At 39.4% G+C, this 21,450-nt stretch overlaps 2 protein-coding genes across 2 annotated transcripts; both read left to right on the forward strand.

The window, feature by feature from the left end:
• LIPJ (lipase family member J) lies at positions 1–21,248 on the forward strand. The gene is made up of 8 exons (XM_045081459.1): positions 1–552; positions 1,161–1,278; positions 4,414–4,612; positions 5,561–5,670; positions 11,342–11,478; positions 16,090–16,161; positions 19,813–19,884; positions 21,015–21,248. The coding sequence occupies exons 1-8, from the start codon at positions 388–390 to the stop codon at positions 21,246–21,248; spliced, it is 1,107 nt and encodes a 368-aa protein (XP_044937394.1). The 5' UTR covers positions 1–387.
• On the forward strand, positions 6,689–9,887 carry LOC123392438 (glucocorticoid-induced transcript 1 protein-like). Its single transcript, XM_045081455.1, is given in 4 exon segments — positions 6,689–6,728; positions 6,731–6,970; positions 6,973–7,848; positions 7,851–9,887. Coding segments are annotated over 4 exon segments (1,503 nt in total). The 3' UTR covers positions 8,198–9,887.
• Positions 21,249–21,450: the final 202 nt, after the last annotated feature.

The following is a 21,450-nucleotide window of genomic DNA, read 5'->3' on the forward strand; positions in this document are numbered from 1 at the left end:
TGTTTCTCACACATACACACACACACACTCACACACACACTCTCTCAAATAAATCAATAAAATCTTTAAAGGAAATAAACAAGTGTTAGTCTGGTAAGAATATCATTACATCATTAATTCAGGTATCAATTAACTTGTAGTATATGATAAAGTTTTTGGAATTGGGCTAAACAATTCTATAATGGAGACCTCAAAGAGGGTTTTGTGCTGCAAAAGAAGACAGCTGGAAAAGCACTGATGTGGGAATGAAGCCAGAATGAATTGAACTCTTGACTGCCAACTATACATTGTGTGTCCTTAGACAAGTTACTTAATTTTTCCAGGCTTTGGTTTTCTGACCTGAAAACAGTAATATTCCCTAACTCACAGAATTATTTAAACAGTCAAATGGTATCACTTGCTGCAATTTTAGTAGTATTAACATCTCCTTTTATATGCAGATCCCAAATGTCCTATCTTTTCAGAGTGACCTCTCTTATTTTAATTCTTGGGACTATGCAAGGTGCCTTTCTATATCGAAGAGCTCCGAACCCTGAAGTGAACATGAACATTGTAAGTTGCTAGGAAATAAATGCTAAGCTGCTGAAATAACACAGTGGATGCTACTCTTTAATTGGGGAGGGCGGGCTTTTATTTTAATAGAGCTGCAGTCAAAAAAATATCCCTGTATTCATATATTTTGATATGGGTCAATGAATAGTCCCCATTTACCGTTCTGTAGCTCACAGTTTCCCCTTCACCCTTACTTTGTCCCTGGGTGAAAATATATATACCGACATTTAAATGCCTTTGTGGAAGACTTATAAATTCTTTTTTGTATACACACACATACATGCAAATTCCAGATATAAGCTTAGCTATAATCATAGACATGCAAACATTTGTGGATAAACATATATTTTAAAATTTATATGGCTGAGCAGGTAAAAGTTTGAGTGATTAGTAGTTAGGCAAAAAGTAATGTATAAGAATGATGTTTATAGATGTACTAAAATATCTATTACTGAATGAATCAGTGAACTAGTGAAAAAAAAAATAGTCCTGAGGTTGAGAGACTGACTATACAAGGTCCATTATTACATTAACAGCTTAGGTTATTATCAGGTTCCATTAACTGACCAGAAATTGTATCCTAAAAGCCTTCCTTTTTCTTTATCTAGAGCCAAATTATTTCTTATTGGGGCTACCCAGATGAAGTGTATGATATTATAACTGAAGATGGTTACATCCTTGGCCTTTATAGAATTCCTTATGGGAAGACAAACAGTAAAAGTTCAGGTAATATTCAATTCAGAACAACTTGGTGACTGTCTGGGCCCTCAGTGAGTGTCAGACAAGGAAAAGACTTAAAGATGAAGCGCACAATTAACTTCTCACCCATGTCTCTACATGCCCCCAGATGAGAGCCCGATTCTCCCCTGGCTTCTTGTTCACAGGATGGTTTTAGAGTGTGATGGAAACTAAGCTGTTCCAAATGTGCTTTGTGGGTCCCTTTACTAATTTCTGTTGGTTCTTTCCAATCTCTTTGTTTCATGAAGGGTTAGAAATGGTAACATGGTAACATAAGTTTGGAAAATGGCTGGTAAACATGTCCTTCCTGTCTCCTCTAATAATAGCAAAGAGATGAGTTTGGTCATGGTTCTTTATCCCAACAGTAGGTACATCACTATCCACAAGTGTGGTGAAAAAGATAAAGCACTCGAATTTGTCGCTAGGGTTATAATCCTATATCTGTCACTTACTAGAAGAATATGCAATAGATTACTTTTGCTTATTCATCTAATTGTTCAAACAAAAGCCAACTTTTTTTTTTTAGTTTTCTCTTTAGGTATTTCTCCTTGAAAAGGATGTTTCTCATATTATAAAATGCCCTCTCAAGTTTTAAGCAGTAAAATATATTTCAGGAAAGATACTAATTTGAAACAACCTCAATCAATGTAATTTTGGATTCTTATAAAGGTCAGAACTACCAGACAGAAAATGTTAACATAGATTTAACATAATTATAGTAATCATTTTTCAGGGTCTGACCTAATTTTGTGAATACTGTAATAAAATATTGAAAGGTAATTTCAAAATACAGTAAGTGCTTTTGAGTTGTCTAGAAGCAGTGCCAGAGACAGGGAGTCAGAAGCATGTGATTTATTGCTGGTCTACCATCAGGAGAAGGTCATGTGGAAATCCAAGAGGGTTAGGAAAGGAGCTAGAAAGGGTGTGTCTCAGCTAAGTCCCGCTGGAGTCTGATCTCAGGGGAGCTTATGGATCCAGGAACTGCATCGTGGAAGCTGTCCTGCCTTGAAGTTAAGGAGTTAGCCTTTTGCATTGCCACAGCAGTTAGTTATTGCCTAAGGCTACTTTTATTGGTGTAATCTCCTAGGTAAGGCAACTGCCATTCACCCTGGGGGATAGAGGGGCAATAGTGAGCACTTAGAAAGCAACACCCACAACATCTGGGAGCTCCACCTACTTTGGAAAGGAAGTCTGGGTGAGCACCAAAATAACAGAGAGTGCACCTCTTACATGACACAGATCCTTTTGTTTTTCACATTAAGCTTATTTCATTCAGGTGCAGGTTTTCCAGGGAACGGGTAGGTCAGAATTTCTGGGGAAACTTATAAGAGGAAGCTGAGTGGAACAAAGTGTGACATCTGCCATTGCCACTGATCCTAATGCCATGGCTGTCACTTGTTAATTCCCACCTGTACTACCCACTGTAGATTCCCCTCCCTCTCAGCTGTGTCCCCTGATGTGGCAAGCCAGGCCCTTATCCTGAAGGGTTACTGTGTCTGTAACAGGTCGCAGTTGCAGTACTTGTACATTTTATAGGGAAAGCAAGGCAACGGAGTAGCAAAAGATGTCCCACTGAATCTCGTGAACACCAAGTATGTTTTTCCATCCTCATTCTGTATCAGAAGCCCTACCTCGTCATGATGATCAAGGCCAATGACTCCTGCTAATATAGTTTTTCCTTTCTTTGCCACTGCTGCCCTCTAGTCTTCTATCATGAGGAGTCCAAAGTCATAGCCTCCCAGCAGTCATGGCTTTATTATTAGGATGTTTACTGTGTGAACTAGTGGACATGTTCCTGGTCTTCTGTCTGGGGACCAGGGCCTCTGGATCTATAAGAGCCTTAAATTGTGAGGACAAAAAGTACAAACTCCCAAGTGAGTTACTGGATGATAGTGAGTAAGACCATTCTTCATCCTACCCCTTTTTTTCTTAGACTCCGTGTTCTACTGATTAGAGCAATATATTCAGTCATTTGTTTAAGGTATTAAATGAGTCCTTAAGGACAGGACCCACAGTTACAGGATGTCATCTCCCAGCTGGCATCTCTACTGGGTGCTGATTTCATTGCTTGGTTGGGCTGGCAGCCTCTTGATGGTGGTTACGCTCTCAGACCAGTGGCCTTCCAAGGCCATAATACTGAGGAATGCACCTTCTTTGACCTGCAATGATTCCCATTATTTGAGGTATGTCATGAGGGGTTCCATATTTGTAGATCAGACACTCCATGAACTCTTGGAACTCTGCTGTGGTCCTATGTGGAAAGAAAGGCAAATCATAGCCAAAATATATATCAATGCCAGTCATAGTGGGTTGTTGACCTTTCCAGAAGAGAAAAGGTCTGATGCCCCCAACTAGTCTCCAAGTGGCTGGTTTGGTCTCCTTGAAGGGATGGTACCCTGTGAGATATCTGTTGCAGGCAGGTTAGACATACTTTCCTAGCAGTAGCCGTGGTAAGGCACCCACGCTGGGGGGCCCAAGTTAACCTACATCTCTCTCATCATGGCTACTTCTTTCATGAGCCCACTGCACAGCACTGGGGTGGCTAAGACCAGTGTCTGGCTGACATCTACTGTAATATGTTATTTAAAATGTATATGATGGAAGCATGAGTGGCTCAGTTAAATGTCCGACTCTTGTTTTTGGCTCAGGTCATAATCTCCGGGTGGTGAGCTCAAGGTCTATGTTGGGCTCTGCGCTCAATGTGGAGTCTACTTGAGATTCTCTTTCTCCCTCCCCCTCTGCCCCTCCCCCTTCTCACTCTCTCTCTCTCTAAAATAAAAATAAAATAAAATAAAATGTATATGAGTGCTCTCATGACTATTAGCTATGTGAATGTTCTAATCTTTAAAGTTTATATATTTAAGTGAGACATGACCTAATGGTATACTTGGTCATTTGAAAAAAAATTCTTTGTAAACTTTGCTAAGTGTGCAACTTTGTAAACTTTCCTAAACAATGACAATGGGATTAAACATGAAAAATTTACCATATTTATACAATATAAAATTTAAAAATATATTTTGAAAACTACAAACTGTCATGTTAAAGGATTTAATTTCAGATAAGATATCTATACAGATACTACAACATTTAAGAAGAAATTCTCTGCATTTTTTTTTCTAGCTCAGAGGCTTGTTGTCTACTTGCAACATGGTTTGTTTACATCTGCCAGCAGCTGGATCTCCAATCTGCCCAACAATAGCCTGGGCTTCATTCTGGCAGATGCTGGTTATGATGTGTGGATGGGGAACAGCAGGGGGACCACCTGGTCCAGGAAACACAAGTACCTGAAGACAAATTCCAAAGAATTCTGGGCTTTCAGGTACAAATAACATCAAGTAATGTTTCATTTTATTTTATAAGTGTGTCAAATATTTTGTCTTATGTTTGAATGAAATAAAGTAGAACAGAAGTGTCTTTTCTCAATCAGGTCTTGTAACAGACCATGACAATTTATGTCAATTTTTGCTTGAAAATGAAAGAATGCTTGCTTGAACTTAAGTGTGTTTCTCGTTTGTCAGTAGTAACCTTTATTGGCTAACCCCACCCTTCCTATTGTTTTGCTCCTTAACCTATATATTTCCTTTATCCCCCTGTATGCAAAATAAACAGCCTCTTTATAAGACTATCTTGGGGCTACTTTATTCCCTGACTTTGTGTTCTCACGGAAGTCTTTATTAAGTAGATATATTACACCATATAAATTCTTTTTTAAGAAAGATTTATTTATTTGAGAGAGAGCTGGAGAGAAAGTGCATGCACATGCATGAGTGGGGGGAGGAGCAGAGGAGAAGGAGAGAGAAGCTCAAACAGACTCCACATTGAGTGCAGAGCCAGACACAGGGCTCGACCTCACCACCCTGAGACCACGACCTGAGCTGAAATCAAGAGTCAGATGCTCAACCAATTGAGCCACCCAAGGGCCCCATAAAATTTTTTTAACATCTTTTTTTTAAGATTTGATATATTTATTTGACAGACAAAGATCACAAGTAGGCAGAGAAGCAGGCAGAGAGAGAGGGGGAAGCAGGCTCCCTGCTGAGCAGAGAGCCCGATGTGGGACTTGATCCCAGGACTCTGGGACCATGACCTGAGCCGAAGGCAGAGGCTTTAACCCACTGAGCCACCCAGGTGCCCCACCCCATAACTTCTTGATAATACCCAAAGAGAGTTGAAAATTGTTTGCCTTCACTTACCTGTTCATTATCTTCAAGGGTTAGCATCACATTCTAGAAGCAAGGGGATTTCAACTTCACTTTTTCTTTTGTAGTTTTGACGAGATGGCAAAATACGACCTCCCAGCCTCCATCGACTTCATCATGAAACACAGGGGACAAGAGGAAATATTTTATATAGGCCATTCCCAGGGTACCACTATTGGTATGGCCAGAAGGATTGTGGCTCGTAGTATGCAATGTCTTTTGTAGGGTTTGCAGACACACCTCCTAAGGAAGTGGGCAAGCTCCCAGAGCTACAAGTGACACAAAACAGAGCGCTGAGAAGAAGACCCACAGCCGGGCCCTGGACACTTACCCCCTTCCTCCTTCTACCTTGTCTACTCCAGTCACAAAGAATTCATTGTAATAACAGGTTGTCTTTGTTCCCAAGCGTTCAGAAGTTGGATATCCATCTTGGGATCAAAGTGAGATCATAAGATCATAACTACCCTTGTTCCACAAATAGAAATTTCATACTTATAATTGTTATTGAAGTGTGGCAAAGGACCTCATGAGGAGGGGATGTGAGAAGGCCATTCATGCTTACGCATTTAGGACAGATTAAACTTTAGACATGCACAAAGATGAGCCTAAGCCTTCATATGTTTAAAAAGACTAAAAAAGAACTTCTTTCAGCTCACAGCAACAATGCTTCCACCTAATGTGTAATAGTTTCACTTTCAGAAAATAATTCTCTAAAACCCAACATAATTCTCTTACATGATATGGTAAACCTTCTTACTCCCACTCTTTCTACTGGGAAAGTTACAAAGCCTACTTGATAGTAGCAACCAGTATTCACGGAGTCTTTTCTAGGCTGAAAAATGATCATTTTCTTATAGGAATAAGCCACATCCTGCTTTAAAGGAGTATGTTGAAGAACAGTCTAATCCAATTTTCCACAGATATTTTCTCTGACATTTATTAATCATGTGTGTGAGTTGTACTCTGGATTTTCCAGCTGTAACAGTTATCTGGAACCAGGAATCTTGGAAAATTATCAAATAAGAAAAAAGTGGCTATGTGCTAAAATTTACTGACTTCTAATATGTTATATGATTCTCTGGTTGTGTGCCTTCTTAGAACTCAGAAAACAGAAAAGCTATAAAAATAAAAAAGATGTGGCCTCCCGCTCTGAGCCTCCGTGTCGGCCGGCGTCGTCCCGGGCCCTCGGAGCCACCATGTCCACTGCCTCCTCCTCCAGTTCCTCTCAGACCCCTCATCCCCGCCGCAGAGGATGCGGCGCAGCGCCGCGGGCTCCCCGCCCGCCGCCCCCTCCGCCGGCAGCGGGAACGGCGCGGGCGGCGGCGGCGTGGGTTGCGCCCCGGCTGCGGGAGCCGGCCGGCTGCTGCAGCCCATCCGCGCCACCGTGCCCTACCAGCTCCTGCGGGGCAGCCAGCACAGTCCCACGCGCCCACCCGCCGCCGCCGCCGCCGCCGCCTCGCTGGGCAATCTCCCGGGGCCGGCGCGGCCCGGGGCCCCAGCCCACCCAGCCCGACGCTGCCGCCAGCCGCGGCCCCGACCGAGCAGGCGCCGCGGGCCAAGGGCCGCCCTAGACGGTGCCCCGAGAACCACCGGAGGAGCAACTCACCTGAGAGACGGAGCCCTGGCTCGCCTGTGTGCAGAGTGGACAGGCCAAAATCTCAGCAAGTTCGAACCTCTAGTACAATAAGGCGAACCTCTTCTTTGGATACGATAACAGGACCTTATCTCACAGGACAGTGGCCACGGGATCCTCATGTTCATTACCCTTCATGCATGAAAGATAAAGCTACTCAGACACCTAGCTGTTGGGCAGAAGAGGGAGCAGAAAAAAGGTCACATCAGCGTTCTGCATCAGGGGGGAGTGCTGATCAACTAAAAGAGATTGCCAAACGGAGGCAGCAACTACAACGTAGTAAACAGAGTAGTCGGCACAGTAAGGAGAAAGATCCTCAGTCACCTCTTCATGGCAACCATATAACAATCAATCACACTCAGGCTGCTGGATCAAGATCAGTCCCTATGCTGCTGTCAAATATTGCAGTGCCAAAATCTTCCGTTTCACGTGTGCCCTGCAATGTAGAAGGGATAAGTCCTGAATTAGAAAAGGTATACATTAAAGAAAATAATGGGAAGGAGGAAGTGTCCAAGCCCTTGGAGATCCCGGACCATCGAAGAGCCCCACTCCCTGCTCACTACCGGAGCAGCAGCACTCGCAGCATCGACACTCAGACCCCCTCTGTGTAGAAGCGCAGCAGTAGCTGTAGCAGCCATTCACCCTGTGTCTCCCCATTTTGTCCCCCCGAGTCCCAGGATGGGAGCCCTTGCTCAACAGAAGATTTACTCTATGATCGTGATAAAGGTCTCCTCAGCCTATCTCAGCCCCTCTCTTTTCCTGTCCTGACAAAAACAAGGTTAATTTCATCCCCACCGGATCAGCTTTCTGTCCTGTAAAACTTCCAGGCCCTCTCTTACCTGCCTCCGACCTGATGCTCAAGAACTCTCCTAATTCAGGCCAGAGCTCAGCCTTGGCCACTCTGACCGTGGAGCAGCTCTCCTCCCGGGTTTCCTTTATGTCTCTTTCCAATGACACCATCTCGGTGGGCACCATGGAGGCCTCCGTCCAACAGCCATCCCAGCAGCAGCAGCTCCTGCAGGACCTGCAGGGTGAGGAGCACATCTCTGCTCAGAACTATGTGATCATCTAAAACCGAGGGGGAGCTGGCCTCTACCCTACCTTCACGGATTAGGAACTAGACCTCAGACAGCTTTTCTGCATGGAGTGACAAAATTTCAGAACACCACCACCACCAACAGAATACTTATCAGCATCAGAAAGTATCTCTTAACACTGATCTTGGCAGGGACGGAACTCCTATTCAGCAGTTTTTGTGGAAAGCAGGACTGCTTGCAAAATGTGTGTGTCATTCAGCGTTTTAAGTGGAGACTATGCATTTCATAGTATGTTTGACAGATTAGTACTGTGTCCTGTGTTTTGTTCCAAATTCTTCAGTATAAATAAGCTCTATATCAAAAAGTTGCCTGTCTAAATAGAAAATGTCTTGCTGTGCTTTGTCCTATGAAAAATACTGTACTTCAGGATTATGTTTACAATTGATCCAGGTGTTTGTTTCTAACTTCTATAATACATACAATGCAAAAAAATAAAGAAGTAAATGGCCACAACAGTTGCACAGTGCCCACCCTATGGCCTAGCTTCAGGTACTTCAGTTGAAGTCTAAACTCAGGTAACTTGGAATGTATATCATATTGGGATATTAAATATTTCACAACTAAAAAGCTAGAGGGAACATCACTCTTTTGCCTTTCCTTATTTTATGCATTTCCCTTTCCTCATTACATTCCACATTCTTCGAATAAGAAGTGCATTCAACCCTAGGAGAACAATAATCCTGGACATGGGTGAACATGAGGAGAACCAGCAAATCTGTGGTGACTGACATCACTTTTGTCCTGCGGTTACAAGTAAAACACAACTGTTGAATTCACTGTTTCAACATGTGTACATGTGGCTTTTTTTTTTTTTTTAAACAAATTCACGTGTTGCTCAGTTCCTGACTGTTACAATGTTGCAAATGAAGTATCGGGTACCAGGTTGTACATAAACATTCCAATTGTGCATGTTGGAATTTAACAAGAAAGTCTAGGTTTAATTGCAAAAAAAAGTGAACTCTCACAAGGGATGGGTGAGATTTTTTTGTTTATATTGGCCAGCAAAGTCACAAAGTGCTGTTTTAGCTAAAGGCATTATTAATGTTCAGTTTTTCTCTTGGAAGTTCTTTAACTTGAGGGTTTACAAATGTCACACTTTTTGGTTCTTATTTTCCTCCAGCAGTTGAGGTGCATGAGTTGCATTCATGTGGAGAGAGAATGTGTGGGTCTCAGAAGCAGTGCAGCACAGAAAGCTGGTTGTTTGGTGACTTAGAAAAGCAGTAGTTTGCAGCTGTCTCTTCAAGCCTCTCCTCACAGTATCATGGATGGTTCTGTTAGTATTTCAGATGTGCAAAGTAAAGCAAAAACCCAAGTAAATCGCCTTGCACTTGCAGACTCGACCTGAATTCTCAACGAAGTTGTGTGATGAGAGCCCTAGATAATCCCAGTTGGTCAGTGGAAGAGCCCAACTCTGAGACTTTGTTTTCTGCAGCACAAAGAGAGTCTCCAAAAGCAAAGGGAAGTTTTTGTATTTTTATTCCATTGCTTTTAGTTCAGTAAAGCATAGAGTTGTTTCATCTGTACCTACAGTATATGGCACTGTTTTCTTAAGAATTAGGGGAATAAGGTGCTTACAGTCACAGGAACGTTTCAGTTCCCTTCAGTCATTCCTTGGGGTTTCTTTGTTTTATTTTCTAAGGAAGTTGAAGAAGGAATAGGTGATAGAGAAGAAAGCAACACCATTGATTTTTTTTTAAGAAATTATATATATATATATATATATATATATGTATATGTATATGTTTGCGTGTGTATGTATTCTGTGTATTATTTTGTCATGATCCCAATTATCTTCTTTCTACCAAAGTTTGCAGTAATATTCTCTCCTAAAGGTGCATTCTGGCTCCTTTAAAATTAGTCAGTGTTATATTGTAGGAGACTGTCATGGAAAAGGACTCAGTTTACTTTTGCCATTTTCACAGGGGAACCTTTTAAAACAATCTCTTCAGCAGCAGACACCTTTAACCCTAATAATCTCAGGCCTTGATGAAAATACTATATTTTGTAGATTATGGTTAAAGGGAGAAAATTATTAGTTCTGTAAGATAAATATGAGCTCCATTAACTTCTGATATCTGGTTTAGCATTACATAATGTGTTGATCTTACGCTCTGCTTTTGTCCAAATATGATGCAATAGTGTATCAATATCAATTTCTGAAAGATGGACTGAATGGTTTTTTGGTGATGAAATCTGATGTACGATATTTATAGTGACATGTGCTTTTATTTTCTCATGAGAAACTAAATATTAATTGTGTTGTACATTTGTTCTTAGCATATATTAAAGTTTTGAACCAAATGTGTTAAAGCGTATGCTTTGCCACGTAAACTTCCCAGAAGTTGTTGAGCTCAAATGTATCCTACATCCAGCTGTAGAAATTTGTCAGAAATTGTTTAAATTTTGTATATAGTTGTACTGTTTAATTCTAGCCACTGTGCTGAACAGTATTGGAGTTACCATACAATATGGCTTTACACAAGGAAATGTGTGGCTTTTGTTTTGTGATTTTTTCGGTATAGAAGTTCCTGTGTCTTATTTAAATAAAGTTATTAGTAAAACTGGAAAAAAAAAAAAAAAAAAAAAGATGTGCCAGAATGTAGCTTGATAAGATGTCATAAAAGGGAAAACTATTTGTCATATTAATGACTCTAACAATAAAATATAAACTAGTATCTTCTGCACAATAAGGCAAGGATGTTTTAAAATATATTAAAAGTAAATATAAAAACAATTTGACATGTATTGGATCTGTCATTTAAAGTGTAAGATTCAAATATCCAAAAAGCTCACTAGCCTATTTTCAGCATTGCCAGTTATAGAAATCTTCAATACTGTTTCTTATTTCTCAACTATCATGTTACAAGACTCTTTTATTGTTGATTTATCATTGTTTATGGTCTAGACATTGTTTTTAATATTAATCATCAGTCTGATGTTTGATCGATATGTATGTTTCATACTGGGTGATTGAGAAATGTTTGATAAGGGAATTGAGAAATGAACGAGTCAATTAAGTGGTCATACCATATTGAATTTACTCTCACTTGCCATGATATCATTTCTTACATGCTAGAAATGGTGTAAGAATAGTTAATTTCTATCTTGTTTTCTTTCAGCTTTCATAACATTTTCCACAATACCACAGATAGCTGAAAGAATCAAAATATTTTTTGCCTTAGCTCCAGTTTTTTCTATCAAATACTCAAAGAGCCCTTTAATTAAATTGGCATACAAATGGAGGTCAGTGTTAAATGTATGTTATTCCTTTCCTTTACATAGCTTATAAATCAAAATGACAATGATTCTGTCCTTTTAAAATAAAAGGTCTTGACTATGTTTGCATGAACTTAAATTTTTGGTTTCAGCGACACTGGATTCTTTCTTTTGTATTTACAAAGGAATAAGATTTTATTTATAATAGCTTTGGACATCTCATTTTGAAGGAAAATCCAGTAGTCAGCTTATCTCTATCTCCTGCTTCCAAGTTTTGCCCTTAATTTGAAATGTATTTCTTTTAGGGTGCCTGGGTGGCTCAGTGGGTTAAAGTCTCTGCTTTCGGCTCAGGTCCCAGGGTCCTGGGATCGAGCCTCACATTGGGCTCTCTGCTCAGCAGAGAGCCTGCTTCCCTTCCTCTCTCTCTGCCTGCCTCTCTGCCTACTTGTGATCTCTATCTGTCAAATGAATAAATAAAATCTTGAAAAAATAAATAAATGTATTTCTTTTAAATGTATTTCTTTTTTAAAGGTTTTATTTAGGGCAGAGAGAGGGACATTCGACTGCTCTGAGCATGGACCCACCCAGGCTCATCTCATCTGAGCCAAAATCAAGATTTTGAACTAATGTGAGCCACAGCTCTGCATTTAAATATGTTGAACTATGAAAATATAATGATGAGCTCATTGCACCATTTATTTTGGTCTTCTAAATATGAATAAAGTAAACTTGTCTTACAGGCTTTTCTTGGCAACAAAGACTTCCTACCTAATACCTCATCAAAAGACCTTGTCATCTCTCTTCAAACAAATAAATAAAAGATTTGTGCCTTGGTTCCAAGCTCAGGGGGTCCACTGAAGATTATTCCTCTCTCTAAGATTTGCCGTGATATCAAATTGTTTATGATATATGTTCCAATATGTCCACCAGGTAGAACTTGCCATGAAATATGGTGAGAACATGGATATGAAATTGAATTTGAACAAATTGAATTTGAAATGTACTTTGTCCATTTTTAGAAAGCAGCTCTTAGTACTTTATGCCTTGCATGTCATTGTGTGATTTATCCACATGTACTGATAGATTCTTAGCCTTCCTGGTTTGGGGACTACATCAACATTCTGAAACTAATCAGCGTGAGCATGCTGGGATTAGTTTGCATTCCGATTTGTCTTGCTCTCTGTAGAGAACAGAGAGCAGGTGCTGTGCTGGGTCTTTTAATTGGCCTTTACTATTGGGTGTTAGTTTCCTGAAGTTTCTTGTATTTAAGTTCTCTCCTATCACTTATTTTTTAAAAATATTTTATTTATTTATTTGACAGAGAGATCACAAGTAGGCAGAGAGGCAAGCAGAGAGAAAGAGAGAGGAGGAAGCAGGCTCCCTGCCGAGCAGTGAGCCTGATGAGGGACTCGATCCCAGGACCCTGAGATCATGACCTGAGCTGAAGACAGAGGCTTAACCCACTGACCCACCCAGGCACCCCATCTCCTATCTCTTATTTTTTTAACAACTCCTGCTCTTATATCTTGGTTCCTAACACTCCCTTGCTTTCTTATTGACTCTTTTGTAATTGGCATTTGTGCCTGCTAATAACCTTACTGGCTTTGGGCATTCATCAAAATTCCTGGAGTGGGACACTGTTTAGAGGCTCAAGCTACTATTCCCAAAGCCATACAGTTTGATTGTGTATAGATGCTATTACAGATGTACACATTCATTCTAAGACTTTTTAAGCACATTAAATTTAAAAACAGGCTTTAGCAGAAGCAGTTGTGGCATTCAAACTACTGGTTGGTTCCTGCACCTGTACCATTTAATAATTTCCCAGCAAGAATCAATTTATTCATTCAAAGAAAGAGAAGTTGTCAAGATGTCCATTCTTACCAACATAGTCTATGGATTCAAGGCAATCCCAACCAAAACCCCTGCAAGCTAATTTTAGGATATTGACAAATGACTTCTAACGTTTATGGAGGGAAGCAAAACCTGGAGTAACCAACACAGAATTGAAGGGAAAGAGAAAGTTGGAGGACTGGTACTGTTGAACATTAAGACTTAGTCTTCAACTACAGTAATCTAGACAGTGTGCAATTAATGAAAGAATCAAGAAGATCAGTGTAGCAGAATAGAGAGTGCAGACACAGAATCTCATGAATACCATCAACAGATCTTTGACAAAGGAGAAAGGCAGTGCACTAGAAAAACCATAGTCTCTTCAACAAATAGTGTTGGGACAACTGGATGTCTACATACAAAAAAATGAAATACCCTTCACAAAGTTAACTCAGATTTGGATCATAGACCTAAATGTGAAATGTAAGACTCTCAAACTCCTAGAAGATCAAATAGGGAAAAACCTAGATGATCTTGGATGTGGCAAGGACCACCAGGTTGTACTTTTTGTTATAATTGATGAACCTACATAGACACATCATAAGTACCCCAAATCCATAGTTGACAGTGTGGTTCACTCTGGTGTTCTACATTGTGTGAGTTCTAACAAATGTATAATGACATAGACCTACCATTACAGTATCATGTAGGATATTTTCACTGCCCTACAAATCCTCTGTGATTTGTCTACTCATCCCTCCCCTCTTAAATCCTGGCAACCACTGATACCACTGATTTTTTCACTGCCTGCTACAGTTTTGCCTTTTCCAGAATGTCATGTAGTTGGAATCATAGTTTGTAGCCCTCTCAGATTGCCTTTGTCCATTTAGTAGCATAGATTCAAGGTTCTTCCATGTCTTTTCTTGGCTTGGTATCTCATTTATTTTTAGTGCTAAAAAAATATTTTATTGTCGGGATGTATCACTGTGTATCTATCCACCTACTAAATGACATTATTGTTCAAGTTTTGACAATTATGAATAAAGATGCTATCAAGATCAATGTGCAGATTTTGCGTGAACACGAGTCTTTATCCCCTTTGGATAAATACCAAGGAGTGCAATTGCTGGATCGTGTGACAAGGATACCTTTTGTTTTATAAGAGACCACTAAACTGTTTTTTTCCAAAGGGGTTGTACTATTGTGCATTCCCACCAGCAGTGAAGGAGAGTTCCTGTGACTTTTTCCTCACCAGCACTTGGCGCTGTCCACATTTCAGACTTTTGTCATTTTCATAGGCGTGTAGTGGTATTTCATTGTTCTTTTAAATTGCATTTCCCTGATGGTGTATGATGCAGAGCATCTTTTCATGGTCATTTGCTATCTGTATATCTATTTGGTGAGCTGTCTGTTAAGGTCTTTGGCCCATTTTTAAATCAGGTTATTTTCTCATTTTTGAGTTTGAAGAGTTCTTTGTACATTTTGGGTAACACCTTCATAGATATGTCTTTTGCAAATATTTTCTTCCAGTCTGTGGCCTGTCTTCTAATTCTCTTTGTCTTTTGCAAAGTGGACGTTTTTGACAGAAGAAGTTCAGCTTTTCAGTTATTTCTTTCATAGGTTGTGCCTTTGGTGTTTTATCTACAAATCCATCACTAGACCCAAAGTCAACTAGATTTTCTCTACTAGGTCATCTTATAGGAGTTTCATAGTTTTGAGTTTGACATTTAGATCTGTGTTCTATTTTGAGTTAACTCTTGCGAAGGGTGTGAGTCTGTGCCTCAATTCTTTTTTTTTTCTTTTTCTTTTCCATGTCGTCTAGTTGTTCCAGGACCATTTGTTGAAGACACCATTGTTTCTTGATTGTATTGCCTTTTCTCTTTTTAAAAGATCTGTTGACTATATAGGGGTCTATTTTGGGGCCCTTTTTCCATTCTATGGATCTGATGGTCTATTCTTCCACCAGTACCCCACTTCTTGATTACTGTAGGTTGATAGTACATCTTGAAGTTGTGTACGTCCATCCTCCAACTTTGTTCCTCCCTTACAATATTGTATTGGCTGTCCTGGGTCTTCCGCTTCTCCATCTGAAAAACAGTTTGTTGATATCCTTAAGAGAACTTGCTGAGATTTTGATAGGACTACATTGACATTGTAAGTCTTGCTCACTGACTAAGGTTTCCAGGGACATTGTAGGTAATTCAAACCTTGATGACAGGTTGACATGAAAGCTGCTGCATTTCTGATTGTTTCACTGTGAGTTGTGTAGCATTTCAGGAGCCCTGGTTCATCATGGAAAGGGTTTCTTTTTAAATCTCCTAATCACCCTTGGCAGGCTGTGGGCTGATTTTGTTTGATTTGTTTGTTTGTTTGTTTTCCTCAACTAGCTTAGTTCTCACAATTAAACTTCAGATTCCCTGGGATTGACAAATAACTTGAAGAAAAAACTGGCTTTAATACTTTGCTTTTTTGAGGGTTTTTAAATTTTCCTTTTCCATTTCTCCTGGTAATTTCTATCTTTTCAGTCATTTGTGCTCTCCAAAGGGTCTGTGTGTGAGTCCTAAGAGTTTAGATTGTTTTCAGTATGGGATGACAAACTACATAACTCGGAAATCCAATAATAGCTTCTACGTTAATGTAAAATTAAATATTTAGTAAGTACATTTATGTACTTAATTAAAATATAATTTTATATTTTATTTATATTATTTGCTTAAAATTACTTTAAATTTTATTGAAATTATTTAGTGTAGCAAATACATAAAGTTATGCTTTCTCTGGGTGGCCTAAATATAAAAATAATTTTTTAACCCCTCAGAGTCGTCTGGATGTGTATTTGTCACATAACCCAGCAGGGACATCTGTTCAAAATATGCTACACTGGAGTCAGGTATAACTTTTCAAGTGCTTTTTAGTACAATTTTATTTATACTACTCGTGGTTTATCCCATCATTCTAAGAATCATGCCATTGTCATTAGGATGATAAATTTAGAAGGATAAAATGTAACTATTACATATTTATGTAATTCTTCATGGTTTCTAATATGTTAATATCATAATCTATTAGATCTTCTAACCCTAAGCAATAATCAGAGCAATATACCTATTTTCTGTTTTACAAATGAGAAAAAGTTAATTTGGAATAATAGATTAGGAATCATTGAGGCCATGTTTGTCATTTGACTTACCCAAAGATTCAGAGTTATTCCTTCAAAAACACCCAAGACTAATAATAATAATAATAACAACAATAATAAAATTTTAAAAACCTAAGACTAAAACACAGGTATCCCAATGCCTAGTCTCTCACTAGACTTCATTCTCTCGTCTGTTCAATTGTGAACTTCATAAGGCCCTTGAGCAAGTTTTATTCACTTCTATATGTGCAAGGCCAAGAGTTCTGGGCAAACAACAGACACTCAAGAATATATGTTGCATGAATATTAATGAAGAAAAAATCCAGTGTGAATATCATCTTAAAGTTGATAGCCAGGATAAAATCTTAGAAGGAACAGTATACTTGAGATAAAAATATCAGGCACTGAATCTTTTCTCTGAAACTTACTGCTAGTGAGACACTCAGCAAGCTCACTTACTCCTTATGAAGTCAGTTTCCTTAATTTTAAAAATGGAGTTAATAATAATGCTCTGACTTAACTAACAAAAATATTATGACAGTTCAACGGTGATGATCAAGAGTGTTGTTTAAATTTAATGAACACTAATGAATTCAAGTATCATTGAGATATTGGGAAGGACATTCTCATTTAACATGTCTAAATCTACTAAGTGATTGTTTTGAGGTAAATTATTAAAAATCTTTAACTTATATTTAGATTTAGTTCATTCCTGGTGATAAATAGACCAGGAAAGTCTAAGCAACCTTTGCATCTATTCATCTATTGAAACAATATTTACTGAGTACCTACTATGTGCCCTGTACTGTTCTATGCTCGGGGTAGACATCAATGAACAAAGTAAATATTCCTGTCCTCCTTAAGCTGACATTCTAGCAGTTAGATATACAGACAATAAACATTAAGCATAGCAAATAAGTAAATTATTAAAACTTTAGAAGGGAGTAGAAACTATGGAAAAATAAAGGGGAAAAAGCAAGATAAAGAGATTAGACACAGTGGGTAGTGGGTTGTGTTTTTGAGCAGAGAGGTTAGGCCAACCTCAATGAGATGGTGACATTTGAGAAAAGATTTAGAGAAGCCAAGAAAGTTAGCAATGTGAACAACCTGGAGGAAGAACATTCGAGACAGAAAGATTGACCAAAGCAAAGCCCTTTACTTAGGAGCATTTCTGAGAGGGATGGCTAAAAGGTCACTGTGGCTGATTTCAGCAATTAAGAAAGAAAGAATGCTTTGGGTGCCATGCTGGGTAGATTGAAGTGGAAACAATGAGAAATTTTGGAGACCACCACAATCCAGATTGATGATGGCCTGCAAGCACCACTTTAGGGGTAGAGTTTACATGGGGGAAAAAAAAGAATGCTTTGGGTGCCATGTTGGGTAGATTGAAGTGGAAACAATGAGAAATTTTGGAGACCAACACAATCCAGATTGATGATGGCCTGCACAGATGTGTTTCCAGGAAGGGTGCCAAAGAGGGTTGGGTTCTGAGTGTACGTGTGTATTGTAAAACATGCAGCCGAAGACATTTAATATGGATTCTGTGAAAGGAGAGAGGGAAAAGTCTTGGATGATTCCAGACTTTCTGGCCTAAGCAAGGAAAATATGCAATTGCCATTAAAGGAGATAGGGACATTTGGTGGCAGTGCATGTTTGAGGGACAGAGAAGATGTTCACATTTGGAGATGTTAAGTGTGAGGCATCCCAGTGTTTAACTTGAATAAGCAGTTGTGTATAGGAGTCTAGTATTTAGAAGAGACTTACAGAAGAGGATAAACATTTTAAGTATGGACACTACTGAAAACCAAGAAACTGGATGAGAATACACACAGAGCAAATACAGATGGGGAGAAGAGGAGCATGGGTAGAAGGCTGAGACATGGAAGGATTCAAAGGTCAGGCAGTGGCGGTTGGATGGCTACAGCAAAGAAACCAAAAAGGGGCCGGGAGTGAAAATATGAAGATCAAGAAATGATGGTATTAGACAAACCATAAGAGACTCTTAATGCCCCAAAACAAACTGAGCATGGCCGGGGGGAGTGGGGTAGGGAGAGGATGGTGGGGTTACGGACATTGGGGAGGGTATGTGATATAGTGAGTGCTGTGAAGTGTGTAAACCTAGCGATTCACAGACCTGTACCCCTGAGGCTAATAATATGTTATATGTTTATAAATTTTTTTTTAATTATTAAAAAAAAAAAAGAAATGACGGTATTCCAGAAGCTAAGTGGAGAAAAGCTCTAGGATAGAAATGAACAGCTGGGTGCAATGGCATCATGGGTAATGTGAGGAAATTCCTCAGAATCGACAAGTTTTACAAATGCTAAGATCATGAATAACCTCAGCTGGTTTTGTGGAAAGAAAGAACTGCAGGGTAAGAAGTGTTGTTGGGAGAAAATCAGGTTGTCCAGAGAGCAGGAAGGTAAAGGAACCCATCAGAGATGGATTTTAAGATATACGCTAACAATGGAAGTCCAGATGGCAGAGAGAGTTTTAGAAGTTGGGAGGAGTTAGGAGAAGATAAAATGGTGGGTGCACGGAGACCTGTCAGGGTTAGAGTCCCAGAGAAGATCTGGAAGCTGAGAGTCTGAAACTTCCTGCAATGAAAACATTATCAGGGGGAGAAAGGGATATGATCAGATTAGACCTAAGAGGGCTCACAGCAGGTGGTGGTGGTGAGGCTACAGTTATGAAAGGTGAAGCAAGCAAGGGGTGGCTTCTGGAACATGCTCTTGAGAGCTGTTGTTTGAAGCAAGGATGTTTAGGGACATGTTATTTCAGTGCTAGTGCACCTAGCACTAGACACTTTTTTTTCTTTTAAGATTTTTAAAAAAAGATATATTTATATTTATGTATATTTTAAAGAGATATTTATTTATTTTAGAGAGAGAGTGTGAGCACAGGGAGGGGCAGAGGAAGAGGGAGAGGGAGAATCTTCAAGCAGACTCCCTACTGTGTGCAGAGCCCAATGCAGGGCTCACTCCCACAACCCTGAGAACATGATCTGAGCTGAAGCCAAGAGTTGGACACGTAACAGACTGAGCCATGTAGGTGCCCATAGACACTCACTTTTGTCCTCTGTGGATGGAGCTGAGGCTTTCCGGGGAGGGCTGATGAGCACACAGGCTCCCATTAACAAGGTAAAAGGCCTTGGAGGAACGTGCATTTATATGAAACTGATAGAATCACGTTCCGTAGATGCCCCTGTCCCTCACCACCTCCCCCATTCCATTTCTTGCCCTTTTCAAAGGAAGGGAGAAGTGAAGACGTGTCCCTGTGCATATATATTCCAACAGGTCCCATACAGAGGGACAGTATATGAAACTCACACCTCACTTTACCAGCTGCACTGTAGGAAACAGATGAGTATAATCTTGCTTTAAATTTTTTTTTTTCTTTCAGGTTTTTCATTCTAGTCACTTGAGAGCTTTTGATTGGGGCAGTCCTGTTCTGAACTTGGTTCATTTTAATCAGGTACATAATTATGCATAAGCTAAAAACTATCTCCCGGGTCAGTTCAGAGGAGGTGGCTACAGAGAAGGGCCCGAGAGGATAATAACAGTGAGAAGGACCAGCAGGCAAAGACTGCCATGATTTGGCTCCATAGTCTCACATCCAATGGGGGCTTTTCCAGATTTTCTATGTATTTTAACAACAAATACCTCAGGTAAGCCTGGAGAAGTTTGACAGGCTATAGAGTAATTCATCCTCCCTCAGGAGAAAAAATATTGTGTGTATAATATGCATAGCTCTGTGGTTAGTTAAATAAGAAATAAAAGGCATAATATGGTTCTTGACCCTAAAAGCTCTTGATTGTATTTGGGAAGATAAGACAAACCTGTAATTATGAGGAAAAGACAAAAGTTAATGAGAAGATAGTAATATTGTATGAAGAACATGACAGAAATCTTGAGGTATTAGAACCCAAATCTGCCATCTTCAAAATTATTCTTTCCCATTATCCTCTTCTGCCTTAGCTAAACTTCATGCCTGGTGTGGTTTGCTTGTGTAAAACTCCAAAGTAAACTGGAAAGATTAAAATCAATAAAATCAGACTTGCTCCCCCTCCAATATTTACCATTTATTGATGAATATATTGACAGCTATACAGCTACAGAAATTTTTTTAAAAGATTTTATTTATTTATTAGAGAGAGAGACACAGTGAGAAAGGGAACATAAGCAGGGGGAGTGGAAGAGAGAGAAGCAGGCTTTCTGCTGAGCTGGGAGCCTGATGCGGGGCTCCATCTCAGGACCCCAGGATCATGACCTGAGCTGAAGGCAGATGCCCAACAACTCAGACACCCAGGCGCCCCAGCTACAGAAAATTTTGATTAAAATACTTTCATGCCTTATAAATATAAAATGAAATTCCTTCTGCGGCATGTTTGAACACCCTGAATTAGAGCAAATGGTCTAGTTTTGATTTGTATCTGATCTATTTCTAAGTAAAAATCATAATAACGATTCTTTCAATATTCCTTGCTTCCATCATAGTAATTATTTTAGATTCAACGTACTTTAAAATTGTATTAATTAATCATTTAAAGAATAGTAAAGAACACCTTCTATGTGTCATTTTCTGCGAAAACCTTCTACATTTAGTCCACTTCTCCATATTACGACGTGAGGAACATGAACGTATCGACAGCGACTTGGAACGGGGGCAATGACTTGTTGGCCGATCCTCAAGATGTGAAAAATCTACTTTCTGAAATTACGAACCCTATTTACCATAAAACTATTTCTTGCTACAATCATATAGACTTTTTGTTCGGTTTAGATGTATATCAGCAAGTTTACCGTGAAATCATTGACATTACCCAAGGCAGTCTATAAAGAATTATAGTAGTCTGTGTTGAAGGATCCATTTCATTTCTCTTAAAAGCCAATCATTATTTTCTTGCTATGTATGTTTTTCCTGTTATTTAAATAAAATCTGGAATTTTTCCCTGTTTTTCTTCATTGCCCCAGGCCTTCCATTCATTAAATCAGTGACATTTGTCATATGAGGGGAAATGGCAGATTCCAACATGGCCCG

Source organism: Mustela putorius, unplaced genomic scaffold (genome assembly GCF_011764305.1).
Source record: "Mustela putorius furo isolate JIRA1106 unplaced genomic scaffold, ASM1176430v1.1 tig00000577_pilon_pilon_pilon, whole genome shotgun sequence".
Classification (NCBI taxonomy): Eukaryota; Metazoa; Chordata; class Mammalia; order Carnivora; family Mustelidae; genus Mustela; species Mustela putorius.

Excerpts from the sequence above, each read along its gene's own strand:
- LIPJ (XM_045081459.1), top strand. The coding sequence starts at position 388 with ATGGTATCACTTGCTGCAATTTTAGTAGTATTAACATCTCCTTTTATA. Across the intron at positions 5,671-11,341 it reads TTCCCAGGGTACCACTATTG|CTTTCATAACATTTTCCACA; the intron begins GTATGGCCAGAA and ends GTTTTCTTTCAG. Across the intron at positions 19,885-21,014 it reads ACTTGGTTCATTTTAATCAG|TCCACTTCTCCATATTACGA; the intron begins GTACATAATTAT and ends TTCTACATTTAG.